The sequence below is a fragment of the Halyomorpha halys genome, unplaced genomic scaffold (assembly GCF_000696795.3).
Source record: "Halyomorpha halys isolate HHAL.00 unplaced genomic scaffold, Hhal_1.1 Scaffold58.1, whole genome shotgun sequence".
Lineage (NCBI taxonomy): Eukaryota > Metazoa > Arthropoda > Insecta > Hemiptera > Pentatomidae > Halyomorpha > Halyomorpha halys.
Genome location: NW_027110919.1, coordinates 2346695 through 2367192, shown reverse-complemented (window position 1 = coordinate 2367192; position 20498 = coordinate 2346695). Strand labels below are relative to the sequence as shown.

Here is a 20498-nt window from a genome sequence, read left to right as displayed (position 1 = left end):
AAGAAATTTTAAAAAGTGGAGAGGACCAACTCTCAATAAGTTATTTTACCCACACCTCTCTCTCTGAAGCTATAAAAAACTATTATGCTTTTGCAGCACATGGTACTTTTTTAAGCCACCTCTTATATTTACTTTTGACAGATACTGTTTAGTATTCATGTTACCCCGAAATACTATCCGATCATTCATTGAATGACAGATATTATGGCAAGCGATAGCCCGTCTTCGGCTCGAGGAGTGAGGGTCATTTTAGGGACGCCAATAATTCAAACTGGACCGCGGTGACCAGGAGGCGGGGACAACAGCTGTTTCCGGCCTCTGGAGTAATGGAGATTCCCTGTTTCCTGCACCGCCTTCCAAATATCTCAAGACGGAACATGAGAAGGAGCTTAGAGCAGCTTCCGTTACCAAGATCTGTCATCTGTGTGCCGCCGCCCCGAAATATACCCGACTAGATTTTTCAGGAAGGACAGACTGCGTGGTGTGAACTGACAGATCCTTCAAGAGGATGCTACTTCATGTTTGTAAACATTTTAGTAATCCCAAAATAGGTATATATATATTCTGCAATAAGAATGGTTGAAGAAAAGTAGATTGCCTTGAGCCCTGATATAATAAACCAACATCTTTCTTAAACATCAGAGATAATTTGACTCCCATGTCTCAGAAATATCCGATAACTAATTGAATTCAATTATGGATCTTTCCGGTGATCCGTAGAATATGGAATACAGTCTACATTCGCTAATCCATACCATTCTATAATTCGAACTATCCCTTTTTCGGTGTACATAATTAACCTTTTCATAAAATTAATGTTCAGTGCAAATATTGTATTGTTAATACAATGGTAGTTAACGCTACTTTTTTTCCCATTCCCTAATCCGAACCTCCTTGGTTTTAATTAGTTTGGATTAGCGAGAGTCCATAGTACTGTATTTTATTTAACATTTTATTATTGTTGTTTCTTTATTACCAGATAAGCTTGGTGGGCCTTACATGGCTATTTTAAAATTTTGCTATTTTTTTTGTAAGAGTTAATAAAGGGGGAGGGGTCATAGTCACATGCAAAAGACACCTAGCTATGTAAAATGATTTTACATTGAACAAATATAGATAATACAGATCAATTATTTAAAAAAAAAATATAGTTAAATTATTAAAGAATTAAGAGAAAATAACAAACAGAAACAAATGATATTTATAGAATTAACGTAATAGATTATTAATTATAGTCAAAAATAATTTGAGAATAATTAAAGCGATTTAATAAAAATAAATTAACAGGGAGCTTATAGCAGGATATCTTGCATCCTTGAAACGTGTTTTAGACTATCTAGGAATCAGTACAGTGCCTGTTACAAATGTTACTTGTAGTGGTTAGATTTTGAAGGATAACAAAGTAAAACAACTTTTACAAACATTTATTGATTTATGAGTGAATTACAAATCACAGATAACAATAGCAGAGCCCTAGCTAAGCGGTAAAGTACATACAAACTTTCAAAGATTTTTGGTTTTTTTAAACTATTTTTTTTAAAACACTTCTTTAGGTTTTCGGCTCTAGGCGCTAAGCTCCCAGAAGAATGAGAGAACTAACACTTGCTTCTTCTCCTAAGTCGTTAATCCAGTACTTCTAAGCACCCGTAATATCTTCTAAAACATAATTAATGAGATAGCAGGAACCTCCTAAGTAAAAGTTTTACTTATAAGAAAAATTGATAAACACCTTTCACTTACTAATCTCAACCCTAAGTTTTGTATACATTTGTAAGCTTGTGTTGAAGTTACAAAATTTTTAATTCTAAAACAAAATGTAAAGATGAAGGCGAAAATTATAAACAAAAAATTTGTATTTGCCTGTAGCTATAAAGATTCGTATTTTAGGGTTTCTTGAGGTACTTATAACTAATGTAAATTTAACATTTTAAAGAATACAATAATTGAATAAAAATAACGAAGCCGTGAGGGAATAAGGATTTTCCTGTTCGAATCGGATGTTCATATTTATCCCTTTTTCTCCTTTAGTTATTCATAAATTCTGTAATAATTTGTATTTAATGTATTGCTTAGTATTGATAACAATGAGAAGTGGTTATTTTTTTTTAAATAAACAAAATTAAAAGTACTTCAGAGGCAGTTTTTTTGAAACTTCAATTGAAAAATTTAAGGCCTGTTAGACTATTTCATTGACCTATCAAGACCTATCTGCTATTAAATAGCACATTAATTCACCGTGTTTAATCAAAATCGTTAGAGACATTTTGGAAAAAATCGATTCTAAAAGTGGCACTTCAGCTCGAATTTTAACGAAAACGTTGCTGTCACGTCCCAGGCATATACCCTCCTTAAATATATAACTTCAGTTTTACAGAACTTTTTATTTTTCAGCTAGGCTGATCACACACAGACCATTTTGCAAGACTTCGTTATTTGGGCTCAGGGGAACTCAAAACGTAGATTTTCGCCGAAAACTGGATTTCGAAGGCGTTGGCAGGCTGCTTGAGCTTCTCAATTCGTTTCAGTGCTACAAAAAAAAATTAAATCGCCACTTAATTCGTATGTTTTTTGTTTATTTACACTTACCACGTTCTTACGTTAATACGTCTATTAAATCAAGCAGTTTGTTTCATTTAACCCAATTCTGCAGGACAAGTGGAAATGTTGATAATATATGCATGTAACTAAGCGTTTGTTATAAAGGAAAACTGAGATTCCGCAATCTTCATTAGAACATTTGGAAAATTAAGTAGTGGTAAAATTAATGAAGGAATCAAGGAATAACTATAGGTGTGAGGTCAAGTAGATATTAAAGTAACAGAATTTAGTTATCCCTTACCTTAGTAAAAGGCGCACATCACACAATTTTTGCTTCCTCCCGTACTTTGAGTAGAAATTAATCATCCTCATTCGTTTCAGAACTGATACTTCCATGTTATTCACGCTTGGCTAAAATTTTTCAAATTTTTTTTGGTCATTTTGCATTGACTTCTATGACTTTGCATATCATTTTTTTCTAACAAAATACGCCGTTTTTCAATTTCAGGCGCTTTTTAAATATTTCTCAATTAAACTATCTTAAAGTGTTCCTGTAAGTAATAGTAGGTATATAATATGTCTGTTATTTCCGGAATTCCATTATTTTACCATTATTATTTTTGTAAAAATGTAAGAACCTAAACAAAAAATTAATAAAGTGACAATCCCGGTAATTTTTTAAGTCGCAATAACATACCGGGTATACACCTGCAGCAAATACATGGTTTCTGTTTTGTATAACTGAATAATCTGCTACAATACGTGTTTATATCAAATAAAAAAAACCGATCAATGCACAAATATGCTTCTTCAAAAATATATTAAACTCATTTTCTGATACGTCAAAAAAAGTCAATGTTTCAATATGGAGTTTGAGAGAAGAGTTGAGAATTTGTGTTATTTTCTTTTTTAAAGGAAAAACCGTCATTACTTTTCACTTATTTATTTAATCATTTGTGACGTTTCGGACATTTGTCCATCATCTGGTCCAATCAATAATTATATTAGAAAAAATTAGTTTTTATCTACCCTTTACATTCACTTCCACTTTTCCATAATTTATTACTATATCACACACTCTCACCAGTATTATATGAAATGAGAAAAGCTAATATTTAATTTATTTTCATGTAATTAATGTAGATCATCCTATATTCCTTACTTTCCCTTTAAGGGATTTGTCTTGATTAAAAAAAAAAAAATCATTTATTCCTTCTGCAATTAATGTTACAGCATAATATTTAACGAAATATAATTTTAAATCACAGTATTTCAATTATCAAATTATACCTATTAGTAAATCAATCAACTTTCCTGTCTCTCTCTCTCTATAATTGGAATATTGCTCTCTTTTTAGACAGTTTTTTAGCAAATGTTTTTTTCAGAAGGTTTAGTCTAATTCCACTCCTATTTCTTTTGGCCACGCTGATTATTGTCAACAGAAACAAAAAAGACACATAAATTGAGTAAGATATACTGTCTTATGAACTTGGCGGATATTTTTAAGTAGTTTGTTTACAAAAATTAGGATCGATTATGCTCAAACACAAATTTGATCTCAGTCAAATTAGGAACCAAATTTGTTTCTTGATATTTAAAACGTAAAATGCGTTTTTTTGGGGGGTTTATTTTTTTTTTTTTAGCCCCTGCATGAATAACAATAGCTTCCCTATTTTTGGAAGAAACAAATTTTAATAATGTGCAATGAACTACTATGCACGTTAGCTAAACTGATCCTGGAATTTTAATAGAGGATGTACTTTAAATTTAAATAAACTTTAATATAGAACCTGTCGACGTACTTTGAATATCATTTATATTTTTTCATTAAAAATGTATTGTATTTTAATTGCCACTAGACAGTAATGTACCGATGTGATCCTCTAGCATCCAAGAAGAAAACAATTTTGGTTTGACTGTTCAGAGAGATAATTATGTTGTTGTACAGATGTAATACTTATGAATAAAGAAAACGGGGCATAGCATATGTATGTGTATACCAATAGTTTACCTCACAACAAAACAAGAGATTATTCAGGTCATTGGTCAAGTTGTTCTTCGGTTTACTTGAACAAGTAAGTCTATAATTAATATAAATAATATTTTGGAATGTAATTGAAAGTTTATAATGGTTATATTTAATTTTTAGTTCCAACTTAATAAAATTCTTGAACTAAGTCATTTTGGCATACATTTCAAGTGTTAAAAATAATTTTAGAACGACATATAATTACGAACTGATTCCTGTTATAACTTAACTCTTTAATATATTGGCATATTCATTAAATTAACGACTGATTGATTAATTAATTAGTTAAATGATAAAATTTCAAATAGGTACCTAATAGGAGAGCAACTTATGAAAATTATAAGATTACCTTTCAAACTCCAGTTGTCGTTAACTTAATTAAATATTCATTACTCAAATTATTATGAAAATATATAGTAATTTTTTGCCAAGGTGCTTTTTTGCTACTTTTCAATTGCATATTCAGCACAAAACGCGTTCCTGAAAGACTAACTACTACTTCTCATGAGCTTTGAGAGAATCGATGGAACAAATATACACAAAAGTAATATTTCACGTAATAAAAGCTTTTTAAAACCAATTGAATTTAATTATGTTAACAAGTTTAATAGCGGGCGTTTATTATTATCAGATGTTTTCTTAACTTAAATACAAAATGAAGGAATCGATTTTGAAATGATTTTGCATACATCGATAGTAATTTGTCAACATGTCCAAGTAGTTGCTGTTAAAACAACAGTACCGCTAACAGTACAATAACCTAGGGAAGGTTATGCGAATTATTTGAGCTCGAGTTTGTAAACATGTTTTCGTTACTAGTGTCATTAAGGTCCCTTTGGATGTTAGATTTAGTACAATTTATGTTTTATCTAAAATGATGTATGGGTAGCTTCAATAGAGGACGTCGCAAAAACCTATTCCCTCATGAAGCAACTTTTGTTTCATGTGAGGAATTGTTATTTATGATGGAATTGTATGAGCCTGACCCTCTCACGGATAAACTCTTGGCATATTTTCGAAGACGTAGATACATAGTAAGTAGAATATTCCTCTACAATTCAGTTGTATTAAACAATTTTCATCATGTTTACCTATTGCATGTCGTCTAGGATGGTGATGTAATTTTGAAACCTGACTTGAACATCACACCTGAAGAGAACATTCTGCTGTCTAACATTGAAAAAGATACATCAAGGCCCAATGTTGTCACATTCAGTACTGCTGTGACTGATATTGGATTAGCTGAACAACAATTTAATTTGTGAGTATCTTATTGATATCTGCATTAACTAGTTTCCTCATACTTTGTTTTGATAAATTTCCAATATACTTCCAGGTTTAAAAATTGGATTGCTGAGTTATCTGAAGAACAGTGTCAGAATGAATTATCACCAGTATTAATGCCTCTTCTGTTTCATTTGTATCTGGACAGCTTGAGGTCGACCCCTAGACCCAGCTCTTTGAAATTTCTTAAAAGGCTTTCTTCTTCCATTGTTACTGAAGAATGGTCCCAGCTGTATGAGCAGTTAGTTTCTCTTCATTCTTCTTTAGATATTTCAAATCAACCACTTGTTAAATTGTTCAGGTAAGTTTTGTGTAATTATTGAGTCAGTGAAACATTATTCTTTATTTTAATACAGTAACTATACTGTTAATTCTGAAATTTGCAGAGAGTCCAAGTATGAAGTTAATGTATCCTCTCGCTCAATAGCTTTGTTAAGAAAGTTTTTGTCTTCTAAAACTCTGCATATATTAATCCCAGTAAGTATCATTGTCGTAGTTAATCTGATACTGCTTATTTATTTGGTTAGCTTACTATTCTGTTATTTTTTAGAGTTTCCAAACTTGGTTTGAATTCACAGTTTCAACTGAAGATATATTAAGTAGTGAAGAAGAAATGCCAACCTCAGGAATGTCCGGTAACTGTGATGTGAGTATAGGTTAATTTTACTTGATTATGCTTGACTTTTCAAGCTTTAATTTATTTCCACAATTGGTTGTAACATGTGGGACATTATTTTCCAGGAAGAGGAGATAGACGAACATGATGATGAAGAATATACGACTGTTACTGATAAGGATATGGTAGATTTAATGAACGAAATAAATAATAAAAGGTTGCAACCAACACCTCCTCCACCACTTCTTCTTTATACAGCTCATAAAACTGAAGGGTAAGTTCTTTTATTTATTTTATTTTTTTGAAAATTTATTGTTTACTAATTTAAGTAGTGTATGAAATTACATTCTAATTTGAAAATATTTTAAGGATTGTTTGCGGAAGAGTTTCTGGTGAGTGTAAACTTGCAGCAACGGGAGATCAGAAGTCTGAAGTAAGAGTTTGGGGCCTTGGAGATACTAAACTGACTCCCCAACTCCATCCTAGTTATTTTAGTAGTGTTCCTCTTGCTGCATTTACTGAACCCATCAATGACTCTAAATTGCAGTAAGTATTGTAATATATTGAAGAATTCAATATATGTTTTACAATATCTAAAAAATTAGTTTGAGACACACGAGTTATATATGACACAACATTATTGAAATTGATTATCAAGATTATAAGTCACATTTACTTGATTTTAATTTTTTTTTTTAACTATCTTGTTCATTTCTACCAGATTATATGTAACTTGACCTATAGTGCTACTAGATACAATGCTGGATATTTTGAACGAAATAGTGAGCATTGACTTGATCTGTTGGTACAAATGTTAACAGGATAGACAAACTCAAAAATGAAAAATAATTCTATCATTTATCATATAAATAGTTCCACCTTGTACTTATCATGATAAGAATTATTTAAAAAGGAAATAGTTCTGAACAATAATTAAGGGCACTGTTTTGACCTTAGTTTATTTTGTTAAACGTTATTAGTAGATTTTAAATTGGTATATAATTGATAGACAGTGAAAGATAGTGAGTTAATTGTAATATTATATGCCTGTCTAATTTTACTCTCTTAACCGTAAAATATCAAAATTAACCATATATATGTATATATAGTTGACTGTAAAAATTTATGTATAAGAAGATGGTCAGGGTTTAGAATTAATGTCACAGATAAATTGTTTCTCTTTTGACCACAACCCTGACCATCTTCTTATATATCAAAACTAACCATTTTTTCTTTCCCTAACGAACAATCATGGAACATGTATACCACCTTCTAGCTCTTAAGCTTTTTTGGTGAGTGTGAAGATTAACAAGCTCAATGTATTTATTTTTGTTTTTGTTGTTTGTCTAATGTTATAGATGTTTGTTTTGTTCTAAAATATAAAAGCTCTTATAGAACTGATTAGTTTATTTTTTCTTCTTTTCAGAAACGAAAAGCAGATGTGGTCGTTGAGAGGTCATAGTGATACTGTGTATGATGTTGCATTCCTATCTGACTCAGAATACCTTATTTCAGTATCTTTTGATAGTACAATGAGATTATGGAAACTGTCTGACTATTCGTGTGCTGCAGTATACAGGTAATGTTGAATCTGTTTGTTGTATAAACTGCAGAATTAATGTCACAGATAAATTTAACATATATTTTCACTGCTCAGGGGGCATTCTTCACCCGTGTGGGGTGTAGCAGTCAGCCCAATAGCAAATTATGTAGCTACAGCATCACATGACAAAACTGCTAGGCTGTGGTCATTGGACCGCACATTTCCTCTGAGGATAATGGCCGGTCACCATCAAGATGTCACGGTAATATATTTGTTTGGTGAATGTTCTGTTACAACCTGTTAATTTATTTATTTTCTGAGAATTGATTTTGTTTCAGCCAACAAACTGATTGAAATTTTGATTTTAAGATAAAAGAGGCCAATGAGCTGTTAGTTTATTCCTTTTTTTCAATTTTTATTTGGTTATTTAGTTTTTGTTGGCAACAATAAAAATTATTATATGGTATAAGTCTGTTAATTCTTACTACTACTACAATTTTTCAAATAGAAGTTCTCGCTACCAGAAGAAGAATATTCTGAAGCATGGAAAATAATAAATACTGTACATTGAGGCTTTAAAGAGAATCAAATATTTGACGATTACTGTTTAAGGAACTGTATCCTAATGATATTCATCGCAATCTGATGGTATTCCTTATCTGATGATAAGGAAGTATCATGAAACATTTTTAAAAATTAAATGTCTTTAGGAATTGGATGTTATGCATGTTATTTGATATTTCTAACATATAACCTTATTCTCTCCCTCTATAAAAAAAAATTATATTATGTTTTAATTTTGAGTTATTTAAAAAAGCCAAATGTTTCTCTTAAGCCTGATTATTTTGTCTAAGTAGTTCGTTTATGATATTCTAACACTAGTGAATATTGTATTTTAATATATTTAGAATATCAATGCAACAATTCCTTTCTTATATACCATCTCTATGTAGCATTTTAATTAATTTTTTTCATTATATTTTTATATTTTCAGTGCGTGGCATTTCACCCAAACGGTAGCTATTTGGCAACGGGGTCGCCTGACAGAACCCTGCGGTTGTGGTCTGTTACAGATGGCAGCTTAGTGCGTGTTCTAGGTTGCCAGCCCGGCCAAGGTGCTGTAGGAACTGTAGCTTTCAGCCCTAATGGCCAATACGTAGCATCTGCAGGTATTAGACTTGTCATATTGTATATTTATTTCTTACGCTCGGCTCATTGTAAACATTTCAATGAATGATTGATTTTTTGGAATTGACCTTGATTTTTTTTAAGTACCAATATAAAGTATATTGTTCAGTTGACTACAGCTTAGCATTCTCTTGATGAGAATATTTGTGTACTGTATGTTTTAACTGAAAGTTTTTTTCTCAAAATTGTTTCATCAGCATAGTTGTTGAAATGAGCAGTAGTTTAATTATGATTGTTATTGTTCTGAAACTTGATTTGAGTCATCAATCTTTATTAAAGGACATCTCCTAGGTTTAATAATTGTTGCTATTTTTGAAATTTAAAATGTAACTATTTTTAACACATAAGACTAAAAGAGTTTTATTATAGATATTGGGTTTCTCTGTTGACCAAAAGAGTTTTGTTATTGATATTGGGTTTCTCTGGTAAAATAATGAATAAGGTATCAGTGGAAACCTGGTGTTTTGTACTCAAGGTCTTAAAAAGTTAATATTAACTTTAAGTAAGTGAGTTTTGATTATTAAAAGTTCAAAGAATAAACACATATTTCAAGAAATATTTAAAGTGTTTTTATGTTTTTAATTTTATTTATTGTGATGATTGTTTCAATGGATGATGAATTTTAAGGGAGCCTTGAGCTTTTCAAAGTCTAATCAAATATGGGTTTTATGATGGAAAAAAAGTCATAGTTGTATTAATTCGATGGTTAATGGAAGTATTACAATTACAATATACAAGGGATCTAAATCGGAATTTCAGGTTTATCATCTTGCCAACCCCCATCTTCTCAGAAAAAATGCTCAATTTGGATTTTTGTTTTCTTTCAAGTTTTTCACTTCTAATTTGAAGACTAACATTTTTCTGTACAAAATTAATGATTAATAAAAGTAATGTTAAAATTAAGAAAGAGAAAAGAACTAGAAAGAAATATACATATCAAAATCTAGTAAGTATATTTATGTACGAAATAAAAAGTATTTAAAATTAAACTTACCGAAAAAGTGGGGTAGAAAACATATGTAATTAATTAAATTTTTAAGTAAAATAATAGAATTATAAAAATAAAATATAAAGTTATACAAGACTAAAGGATAAAGAAATATGAATAAGAAATTCTAGTTAGTAAATATATGTAAAAAAATAAAATTATTTAAAATTAAAGTTATAAAAGAAAAACAAAAAGTGAGGAAGAAAATATATGTAAGTAAAATAATAGAAAGAAAGAAATAATATATGTATATATATTTTATTAAGTGACAATCAAACCTTCACTCTGAGACCCTCACCCCAATGTGCTTATCTATCAGATCCTCTTGCAATTTATCTGAGCTCTTGACTAAAACTTGAACCAACTCTGTGAATTCATAGGGTCATAAGTAATACTATGTCCAAATCAATTATTTATTTATTTCCACTTTCCCCTGCCTTATAAGCAATACAAGTGTGGAGCAGGAGTTGGATGTTATATATCCATCATCAAAGTACTGCTAATAAATCAATTTACAATTTTAATGATTCATGTACAGTTTTCAGTCTTCCATCAGCAGGCATTCCAGGGGCTGGTCCTCTTTTTTGACGAAGATTGAAGTGACTTGGTCCAATAATTGTTTTCCACCCGAATACAAATTCTTGGTAATATGGGTAGTTTTCTTCACTTACTAGCTGAGGGAAGACGTTCTCTGTGATGTCTACTATGTCCAAATCATAGAAGTTAGTGAAACAGTCCAAAGATCTATTGATTGGGATTATAGAAATATTATTTTGTAATAATCCTGTAACAATGGTTTTACCAATGAAAAAATATATGTTTCTTGGAGTCCTGAGTCCAAATTTCGAAGAGAATGTTTATTGTTGGAAAATACTTAGTTTTTTGTTGTGAGCAGAAAAATGAAAAATTTTGAAAAGTTTGTTTTGCCATTTTAAATTTTTATAGTGAAACCAGAGACTGACAAATATGTAGAATCATTGATTAAAAACACTTCTGTGAAGTAATAACCCCTTTTTGAATCTTAGATAACTAGAGTATTATGTAATTTATTATTTCTAGCTTACTCCAGCCATTTTTTGGAACCACATTAGTAGATTTTTTAATTTTATCCACTGAAAAAAAAAGGAAATTAACATAGAACAATAAAATTAAAGTAAAATGCTTAGGGTGAATAAAAATTATCGCCATGATTTTGGTTGTAGGTTCAGTTTGACATAAACTCTCCGTAGCAATGTCTCATATTGCTACAATATAGTGAATACCAATGCCGAAGGCAAGGAAAGTTTTGGCTTACTAACTTAATAACTGACTTTAAATTAACTTAGCTAAGTTAATATTCCCTTAAATAATTATAGTAAAATGCATGTGCAGTAAGTTCTTGATTATCTCACAACCATTACAAATATTCAAATTTTTTACTACTTTTTATTTTTCACAGATACACCTTTTTTTTTTTCTTCGGCCAAGACTCCCATTGGAGTCCTATACTGCCTAACCATGGTTGGGGGTCAAAGTTCTTCATTCTGTGGGACCGCCACTTAATGAAAAAAGTCAACGTCCCAGGCCGGATTCGAACCGGCACCGTCAATAGACATCAAATTGGTAAGACTGTGTCTTAACCACTGAGCTATGGGCGGCCCCACACAGATACACTTTTGCTCCGTCAAACTAATTTCAATTTAAGCTAAGATCTCATGACAACAACATCCCTGAGAATTTTTTATTACAAATTTTAAATTTATTTGAGGTGAAAATAGTTTGGCCATTCAGTTATATTAATGATAGCTGTACAATAGATGCTTTTGTAGACAAGTGTGGTAATGTTTCTCCTTACTGCAGCTGCAGATTCCTGCCTGGGTGGATTGATTTTTTTTTTTTGTAAGAATCCTGCAGAATGAAAATTTGACCTTCCCACTCTTGTTACAATAGGTGGTAACCTGTAGCGTAAAGTTATAAATGTTTCAGCTTACTTATAGTTTTCATTCATCACTTGCTCTTTTTGGCAACTTTTCTTCAATTTATTTGGATACTGTGAACTATTTTGCTATCTCATGTACAGCCTACTGCTTGCTGACTTCTAGTCATGATGCAAGCTGGGCCCCATTTCATGATAAAATACAAAATAATATTAGTCTTGTAGTTTGTGCTTGGTAAAATTTCAGACTTATACAAGACTGATTTACAATTTTTTACTTTGAAACTCCTATAACTTCGCTACTAGTCGTCCCCATCATGAAACAAAAAGTGTTCGTGTTTATACTCAACAGCTAGTATACTTTTGTTTAAGGACTAATACTGTTAGTTTTCATTATGAAACGGTTCAGGTCATTTGTCAGGCCTTCTTGTATGTCAAGAATTTTTTTTTTTACTTTTGCTTACCTCCTATGTGTGTACTATTTTGTAAGGGAACATATTGCAATTGTGAAAAATTTTAAAATCCAAGTTTTCAATGAGTGTGATCGGTCCTCTAAGTCTGAATAACCAAGAATTGCAAGTGGAGTGTGTGTGTTTGCTATCTCTTTCATTACTTATCAGTCTTTACTTTATCTTTGCTATCACTTTTGTTGCTTATTCGTTATTTTACAAATTAATACCTACTGATGTTCTTTGAAATTTTCAAAATAGCTTCTTTAAGAATCCTATAACGGGATTATCGGGTATGGCCCAGAAACGATGGATAATAATTAGTTGAAATAATCAATAAATTTGTAATAGAGGGTTCTTGTTGGTCGCTTGAGAACATAATCATTAGGGACTGTCGATTATTAAGAAGTAGTGTTGTGGAAAAAGATGAAAGAAACAGATGTTTCTGTTGGTAAAAACAGAACTTTTTTTAAATAAATACTTATATAATTGTTCATAATATTGTGACTTGGTGTGTTTTTGTACATATGTATTTTTTATATACGTTTATTATTGTTGTTCCTTGTTTGCTAATTATTTAGTTATAATTATGGAAAGAAAAAAGTTATTTCAAAATTTTATAGGCAATAACATTGTAGCCTTACTTATATGACTTTTCAAACAGAGAATTATAGTGAGTAGGTTGGTCGATATACGACATGTCACAATCTCACAAGAGGATATTATAACACAAAAAAAAAAGGCAATTCTTCCCTGCTGAACCCGCCCTGCTAAGACCCCCAGGTAGTGACATTCCTATATCACTTTTGAAATATTAGCTTAAAACGGAAAGAGGAGACTTTAAGATAGTTAAACCAAGCAATATTTAAAAAGCGCCTAAAATTGAAAAACAGCATGAGACCTTCCACTCCCCCCTCCATGGTAGTCTTACTTATCTGACTTTTTAAACTGACAATTATAACGAGTAGGTTGGTCGATGTACGATGTCACACTCACAAGAGGAGATCATAACACACAAAAAAAGGCAATCCTTCCCCACTGGACCCGCCCTGCTAAGACCCCCTGGGAGTGACGGTCTTATATCACTTTTGAAATATTAACTTGAAATGGGAAGCGGAGACTCAGATAGTTAAATCGAGCAATAATTTAAAAAGCGCCTGAAAATTGAAAAATGGCATGAAAGTGTAGTTTTGGTATTGTTCTTTAGGCCTGTAGTATACCATCGAAAAGCCAAAGATTTCAGAACAAATAATATCTGGCATATATATTTGTAGAAGGTGATGAAGGTTGATAAAAAATGCATAAATAACTGTTTTTGTCTTTCCTTCATAATTTCTATGACAATAGTCAATTTTTACTTTCATGTATCATATTTTACCTGTATGTGAAATAAATTTCTATTCAAGATTAGTGAAGGTTGTGTTTTGCATACACCACATCTGATTTTTTACTTCCTCTGTAAACCCTGTCCATCACACTCTTCAGTCGTTTAGTCAGCTGATGTCTTTCCTCTCCTTTTTTAGTGATCAGATTTTGTTGATGATACAGGTTTTTAGCTCATTTTCTTTTACCTAAGGTCTGCTGCAAAGTTCTTCTTGATTATCATCATTAATTGTTTGGTGTTGAAATTTGATTTTGTTTGTATTATTATGCTCCTACTTTATTTAAGAATGAGAGGAGATGGTCAGGGATGTAGGACAGGACAGTAATGACAAACACAAATAAGTAAAAATTATTTCATTTTTGTTTATCATTTAGTGTGTTAAAAGTGTATTCTTAAATAGAGTAGGAGAGTAATAATACAAACGAAATCAAATTTCAACTACACACAATCAAAGATAATAAATCAAGGACAACTTTGCAGCAGAACTTAGGTAAAAGAAAATGTTATACATACATGTATCATTTACAAAATCTGGTATGTTCTCAAACCTTAGCACTAAATAGGAGTAGGTAGATGTCAGCTGACTACTGAAGAGTACGACGAACTTGGTATAAAAAGGAAGTGAAAAATCTGGTGTGTTTCACATATCACACAACTTTCACTACTCTTGAATAGAAATTTATTCCAGATATAACTAAGTAGATAGATGACACTTCTTTCTATAGAATATTTCTTAGAAACATTTTTATTTCACATAACAACGTTTCTGTGTTTTCCCTATCTTGAGGTAATCTAATCTCTGTAGTTATATTGTTCTGTTTCAACATCATATTAACGACTTCTATAATGAGGTGTTAGTTGTTGAGATGTGTTAGTTGATAGATTGGAGATGGTGGGGGATGCAGCCAGTAATGACAAACCCAAATTAAATAAGTTTTACTTATTTGTGTTTGTCATTACTGTCCGCACCTCCGACCATCTTCTCACATAACAACTCTTATATATAAATAAAATGCTCAAACTATGTTACCATATGGTTAGCTCTATCCATCTCTTAAATGAAATTTTGTCATAAAATTCAATAATTTATATAATCTAACAATTTATGTTTAAACAATGTCATTCACTTATGCTATCTTATATGGTTAATTATTGCTTTTATAGGTGATGATCGTTATGTTTGGCTTTGGGACCTTGCTCGTGGTAGTTTAATACAACAACTCGCGGGTCACACCAGCAGGGTCATTTCTGTTGATTGGAGCCATGACGGATCAACAGTTTCAGCTTCAGGCTTCGATGGAACTGTTCTCCTCTGGTCCCTTGATAATCAGAATGCCTGGTAAGTGTTTCAATAAATATATTATCTAGTCAAATATACATCTCATTATTTAGTTGGAAAAAATTATTAATATGGATTTAATAATTAATGAAATTTACTGCCTTTCCCATTTTGCAATGTCAGTCTGTCTGTAATGTTTCAATAGTCCACCCACAACCCACCAGTTTCTTGTGACTGACTTTGCGAAACAGGCCAAGTCAAGTATATTTTGTTTATTTTTGTTAAAATTTGTATTTAAGGGTTTTTGAGGACACTAAAAACAAATCCCACTTGCTTTTTCTTAAAGAAAATTTTTTTCATTCTACTTACTGTAAAGGAAACAATTTTCGGTTTTTTGTGATTTTAACACATTTAAATTCAATTAATACAATTTACTGTGATTTTTTTATTCTACATCTAAAAACAAATCGATTGGTATATTATTACCTTATGATACCATAATAACAGAAAATTATTAAAATAATTTAGACCAATAAACTTAGCAAAGTTGGACAAAATATTTTTTTTAGGAAGAAATAAAGTTAATATTCATTTTTCACTCCTAAAAAAGAAACCTGGATGAAAATTTTCATAGTAATTAAAAATTACAATTTTTTCCTTGTCCTGTGGTCTTCGATTTTATTTTCTGAAATCACAAAAATTGCAATAACTTCAACACAGATATAAAATAAAATGTTTAAGAACATTTTCTATATTTGAAACTGTTGTTTATTCAATAAAAGAGTATAAAATCTAAATGATATTCAAATGAATCAATAGAGCAGAAATTCAGCTTTCCAATAATATGTTGGATCTGATTAACATTGCAAGTAGTAATCAACATATTTTGTTAGAACATATTACACTGCATATTAGAAGAAAAAACAAATCTTTTAAAAGTCTAGCCCAAAAATTTCTAATTTTTGATTTATATTAAAATTCCTATTCTGTGGTTTTTTCAGTACAAGAAAACAAATATTAGCTTTATTTCTTAATAAAGAATTATTTTTGTCTACTTCAATGGAAGCAACTTTTGGTTTTTGTAATATTTTTTATACTTGAACTCATGTAATACAATAAACAATCTTTTGTATTTTTTATACTCACACAAAAAAAAAAAATTGATTGGTATGTAATATCCATTAAATACTTGCACAGCAAAGGTAACATATGATAATGTAAAAAATTATTCCTCAGCTCCTAGAAAAATTAAAAAGAATCCTCGGACTCGTGTCTAATATTTTTGACCTAGTATCACGAAAAAAAGATTTCATTGAAATCAGTGATCCCACGTGCATAGGCTCCCCTTGTAAGTAGAAAATAGGAAATATTTCTTAAAGAAGGGTTTTATCACTATTCAGTTAATGTATGATTTACACTAGAAGTTTGTTCATATTTTTTATTTGTTTATATAGTTTTTGAGTTATGATTGATGCATTTTATTTTAAATTAACTTGTTTGGATATGAAAATGGAAACTTTATTTACAGTGTTTAATCAATCATAGTCAACATTTTTTATTAATTTTTTTTTTCTAGTGATGGTGAAATAGAACCTAAGAAGTACGTTACTCAATGTTCTACTCTTCTCTCTCTTCAGTATTCGACTAAAAATGCTCTCGTGGCTGTTGGTCTATCGTGATTTAGCTCAATGTACAGTGATATTTATTTTACTATTTATTAAATAAATTTGTTAGCGATTGACGTAAATGAATGTTAATGTGTTATATAGTGATTGAGAGATTTTTTCTCACTTTTGAGATTTTGTAATATATGTTTTGTAAATATCTTTTATTTAAAAATGTCTATATTTATATATATATTATATATGTATATATATGTATACATATATGTATATGTGTATCTAATTGTATATTGTCAGTTTACTGATATACTAAATATCAATCATTTTTTTATAAACGTTTGGACCTCAATTTATTTTAGGATTATGAAATTATGTAGTCAAATTTACCAGAAATGGTTGGCATGTTAAAGCATCTGTTATATTATTATTCATAAATTATTGGAAACGCAACAATTTGAAAAAGGAAAAAAACAAAACAATGAACATGATGAATAAGACTTTATTCAAACCAAGAAATAAATATAAAGTAGTAATTTTGATGCCTGATATGTTTCTTATTTTGAAGAAGCCACATCATCTTGAATTATTTTAGTAAAGATAATAATTTGATTGTCGACTTAAGAAGTGAATCTCACTAAAGTAATAATATCTATTTTCTCAGCATTCAATATAAGGATGCAAAAAATAACATTATTTTAAAAATGAATAACTTTTTATTTTTTAATTGACTCTTACTAAGCAGGTGGAATAAATACCTCTTAAATTAGTTTTTAAATTTTAAATTTTAAATTTGTTATAAGAAAGGAATCATTCATTGGATGCCTCTGCCGATTTTTATAGTTATCCTAAATTTAAAACAAAAGCATAAATTTCTATTGTTAAAACTTCTTTTAATTTTATTTCTACCGTTGTACATGAATTAAATATTTAAAAAAAAAATCAAATTTTTTATACTTATATGGTCTAAATTAAGAAGGAATTCTTTCATTTATTTCTAAATCTGTTTCTCCATTTATAATTTTTTCCCTCTCTCCACAGGCATTTACTGCTAAAGTTTATAACATTGTTATACAAAATACTTAAGGAAAAAAAAATAGCTTCTCTGTTTACCACATATCTACATAATTGGGAAAAATCTCCAAAAACTGTGAAAAAAACTACCTTTTTTATGGTTTATGACAATTTAGTGTGAATGGTGTTGAAAATTAAAAAAGCTTAAATAACGAAATTGTTTTAGAATTAAATTTCCTATAAGAATCTGTCTTCATAATTTGAGTTTCCTTGTCCTGTCAAGAAGACTTAAGTAGCTGTCATGATTATGACGCCTCACTGAATAAATGTCTTCATTATGATGATGGATCCTTACAAAGAACTAAGGATGTAAAATTACTTTGTTCAACACAAAACATTAATAAACCACTAAATATTTTGTTCAATTTTCTATACATTTTTTATGCGAATCATACATAACCATTAAAAAAGTGTTCACCGTTTTTGGTGATTTATACCTTTAGAATAAGCTTTATTAAAGAAGTGCCCAATATGAAGTCGCCTTAAAATCTGATTTAGTATTCCATAAAGGAAAGTGCCCTAGTCCATTGGAAAGTCCACAGTTAGGTTTGCTGGAGAAGATTAGAAAATTAGCAATACCCTCTAAAGACAGACCATAAGCCATTGTTTGTATAAAGATGCCAGTTTGGACTTTTATTTAACTAAAAAAAATTGTTTATTTTATTTTAAAAGTTATTCAATTTTTTCATGGTGTTATGAATTTTTTTTTGGTTGGTGTGTATATTTAAGTTCTATTGCATACATGAAATAGTAGCAGATTATTTCAGTGACTATTTAATAATAGGTATAATGTGATGTTACCAGGAAGAATTCTTTTACATGCTAAGAAGACCTTAGATAGCCTAGTGTGCCTGTGTTATCCTCATTATCATAGGAACATTCTTAACAGGGAACGTTGTATGTTTGTTCTCCTATTGGCCATATCAGCCTCAATTTTTGTACTATTGATCTCTATCATCACTAAGTTTATTCTATTTTTTAAAAACTTTTTTAATTTTTCAATAAATGTTCAATTCTTTGGTTACTTCCAGTTATTAGCTACACAATTAAATATCATGACTCCTATAAGTTCCCAATCGTTATCACCTTATTAGTTAGTGAAACAGTCATTGAATGTTAATTATCAACTCTTTATTATTTAATCTTCGACTGAGAGTTCAAAGTCACTCACTACTTCTTATGCCTTTATTTTCTGAAAAATGTTTCGGACATCTGTCTATTATTTGGCACTATCTACAAAATATTATAATAGAAAAAGTTATATCTTATTAACCTTTACATTCACTTCTAAATTTATATTATTCACAATTATATTATATATTGTTAACAATTATTACATGAATTGAGAAAAGCCAATTATTTTTACATTTTTATGCAATTACCTTAATTATTCTATGCTTTACATCTTCCCCTTGTAGTATAAGAGCCGAGAAGAAAAACAGGCAGTTATCTCACCCCAATTTTTGATTACTTTAATGAAAAATATGTATAATTACTAGTCAAAATTGATGAGTCTGCCAAGTATAGGTAGAGGGAATAAAAAATGGCGGCTGTTTCAAAACCTTAAAACAACATTAATTTTTCATTCGGTAGTATCTTAAAAACTACCAACAACGCTAGAAAATCTAAGAGAACATTATTTAAGAAGAGTAAATTTGCTAAAATATTAGCCCTAAAAGAGCTGTTTACGTTCAATAGTTCTCGAAAAATATAGCTTTTTAAAAACCAAAATTTCTTAAAAATCTAATGAAAGATTAGTAGTTAGCTAATTTATTTTGAGAAATCTATATCTCAGGAACTATGAGACGTACAGATGTCTATTAGCACTCAAATTAAAGCTAGTTTAAGGGACAATAAATAAGTTTATGACCTTTACCTTTGTAGGAATAATAGTTTTCATGATATTTGCTAAAATAAATTGATTGATAGTTGTTGGGACAATAAATTTGATTTATGATAAACTTTATTTCAGAAACCATTGGACGTACAGTTTTTTGCCAGCGCTCAAATTAAAGCTAGTCAAATTTACTACAAAATAGTTTATTATGTTCATCTATGTAGGAGTAGTAGATATTTGACAAAATAAGCTCACAAAATGTTAATTTATAGTTGTTCGTATAAAATGTTGGATTTTTGAAAAAATATATCTCTAACTCCATAAGATGCACAATGTCTGCCAACACTCAAAATAAAGGACATTTAACTTACTATAAAGTATCTTATGACACTTATCTTCGTAGGGGTAGTAGTTTTATGATATTCACATATGAATATAAATTTGGCAAATGAAAATTTGTCCGAACAACTATAAATCAATTCATTTTAGCAAATTTCATGTAAGCTATTATTCCTATGAAGATAAACATAATAAAATACTTTATAGCTCATTAAACTAGCTTTAATCTGAGTGCTGATAGACATCTGTACGTCAAATTGTTTTTGAGATATAGATTTTTCAAAATAAATTCACTAACTACTGATCTTTCAGTATGTCCCATACAACATTTTTATCAAATGTTGCTTTTTAAAAAGCTATATCTCAAAAACTATTTAATGTAAATAACTCTATTAGGACTCATATTTTAGAAAATT

General features: G+C 29.9%; 1 protein-coding gene and 1 long non-coding RNA gene across 3 annotated transcripts; one reads left to right on the top strand and one right to left on the bottom strand.

Annotated features, from left to right (window-relative positions):
• Nucleotides 1-1428: 1428 nt before the first annotated feature.
• LOC136796151 (uncharacterized) lies at nucleotides 1429-5164 on the bottom strand. 2 transcript variants are annotated; one of them, XR_010843860.1, is made up of 3 exons: nucleotides 4917-5164; nucleotides 2840-3089; nucleotides 1429-1656 (listed from the first exon to the last, which is right to left on the bottom strand). It is a non-coding gene; the product is annotated as an uncharacterized lncRNA (long non-coding RNA). The 2 variants fall into 2 exon arrangements; XR_010843861.1 differs by lacking the exon at nucleotides 1429-1656 and adding an exon at nucleotides 2212-2527.
• LOC106692514 (TAF5-like RNA polymerase II p300/CBP-associated factor-associated factor 65 kDa subunit 5L) lies at nucleotides 4518-18930 on the top strand. Its single transcript, XM_014438494.2, has 13 exons — nucleotides 4518-4613; nucleotides 5457-5601; nucleotides 5677-5828; nucleotides 5904-6152; nucleotides 6238-6328; nucleotides 6402-6497; nucleotides 6593-6741; nucleotides 6837-7013; nucleotides 7894-8046; nucleotides 8125-8272; nucleotides 9005-9179; nucleotides 15099-15273; nucleotides 16790-18930. Exons 1-13 carry the CDS (start codon nucleotides 4525-4527, stop codon nucleotides 16890-16892), a joined length of 1902 nt encoding a protein of 633 aa, XP_014293980.2. The 5' UTR covers nucleotides 4518-4524; the 3' UTR covers nucleotides 16893-18930.
• Nucleotides 18931-20498: the final 1568 nt, after the last annotated feature.

Bases quoted from the DNA above. Each gene is read 5' to 3' on its own strand.
- LOC106692514 (XM_014438494.2), top strand. From the start codon at position 4,525: ATGTATGTGTATACCAATAGTTTACCTCACAACAAAACAAGAGATTAT. The intron at 6,498-6,592 runs GTGAGTATAGGT...ATTATTTTCCAG, and splicing joins GAATGTCCGGTAACTGTGAT to GAAGAGGAGATAGACGAACA. The intron at 8,047-8,124 runs GTAATGTTGAAT...TTCACTGCTCAG, and splicing joins TCGTGTGCTGCAGTATACAG to GGGGCATTCTTCACCCGTGT.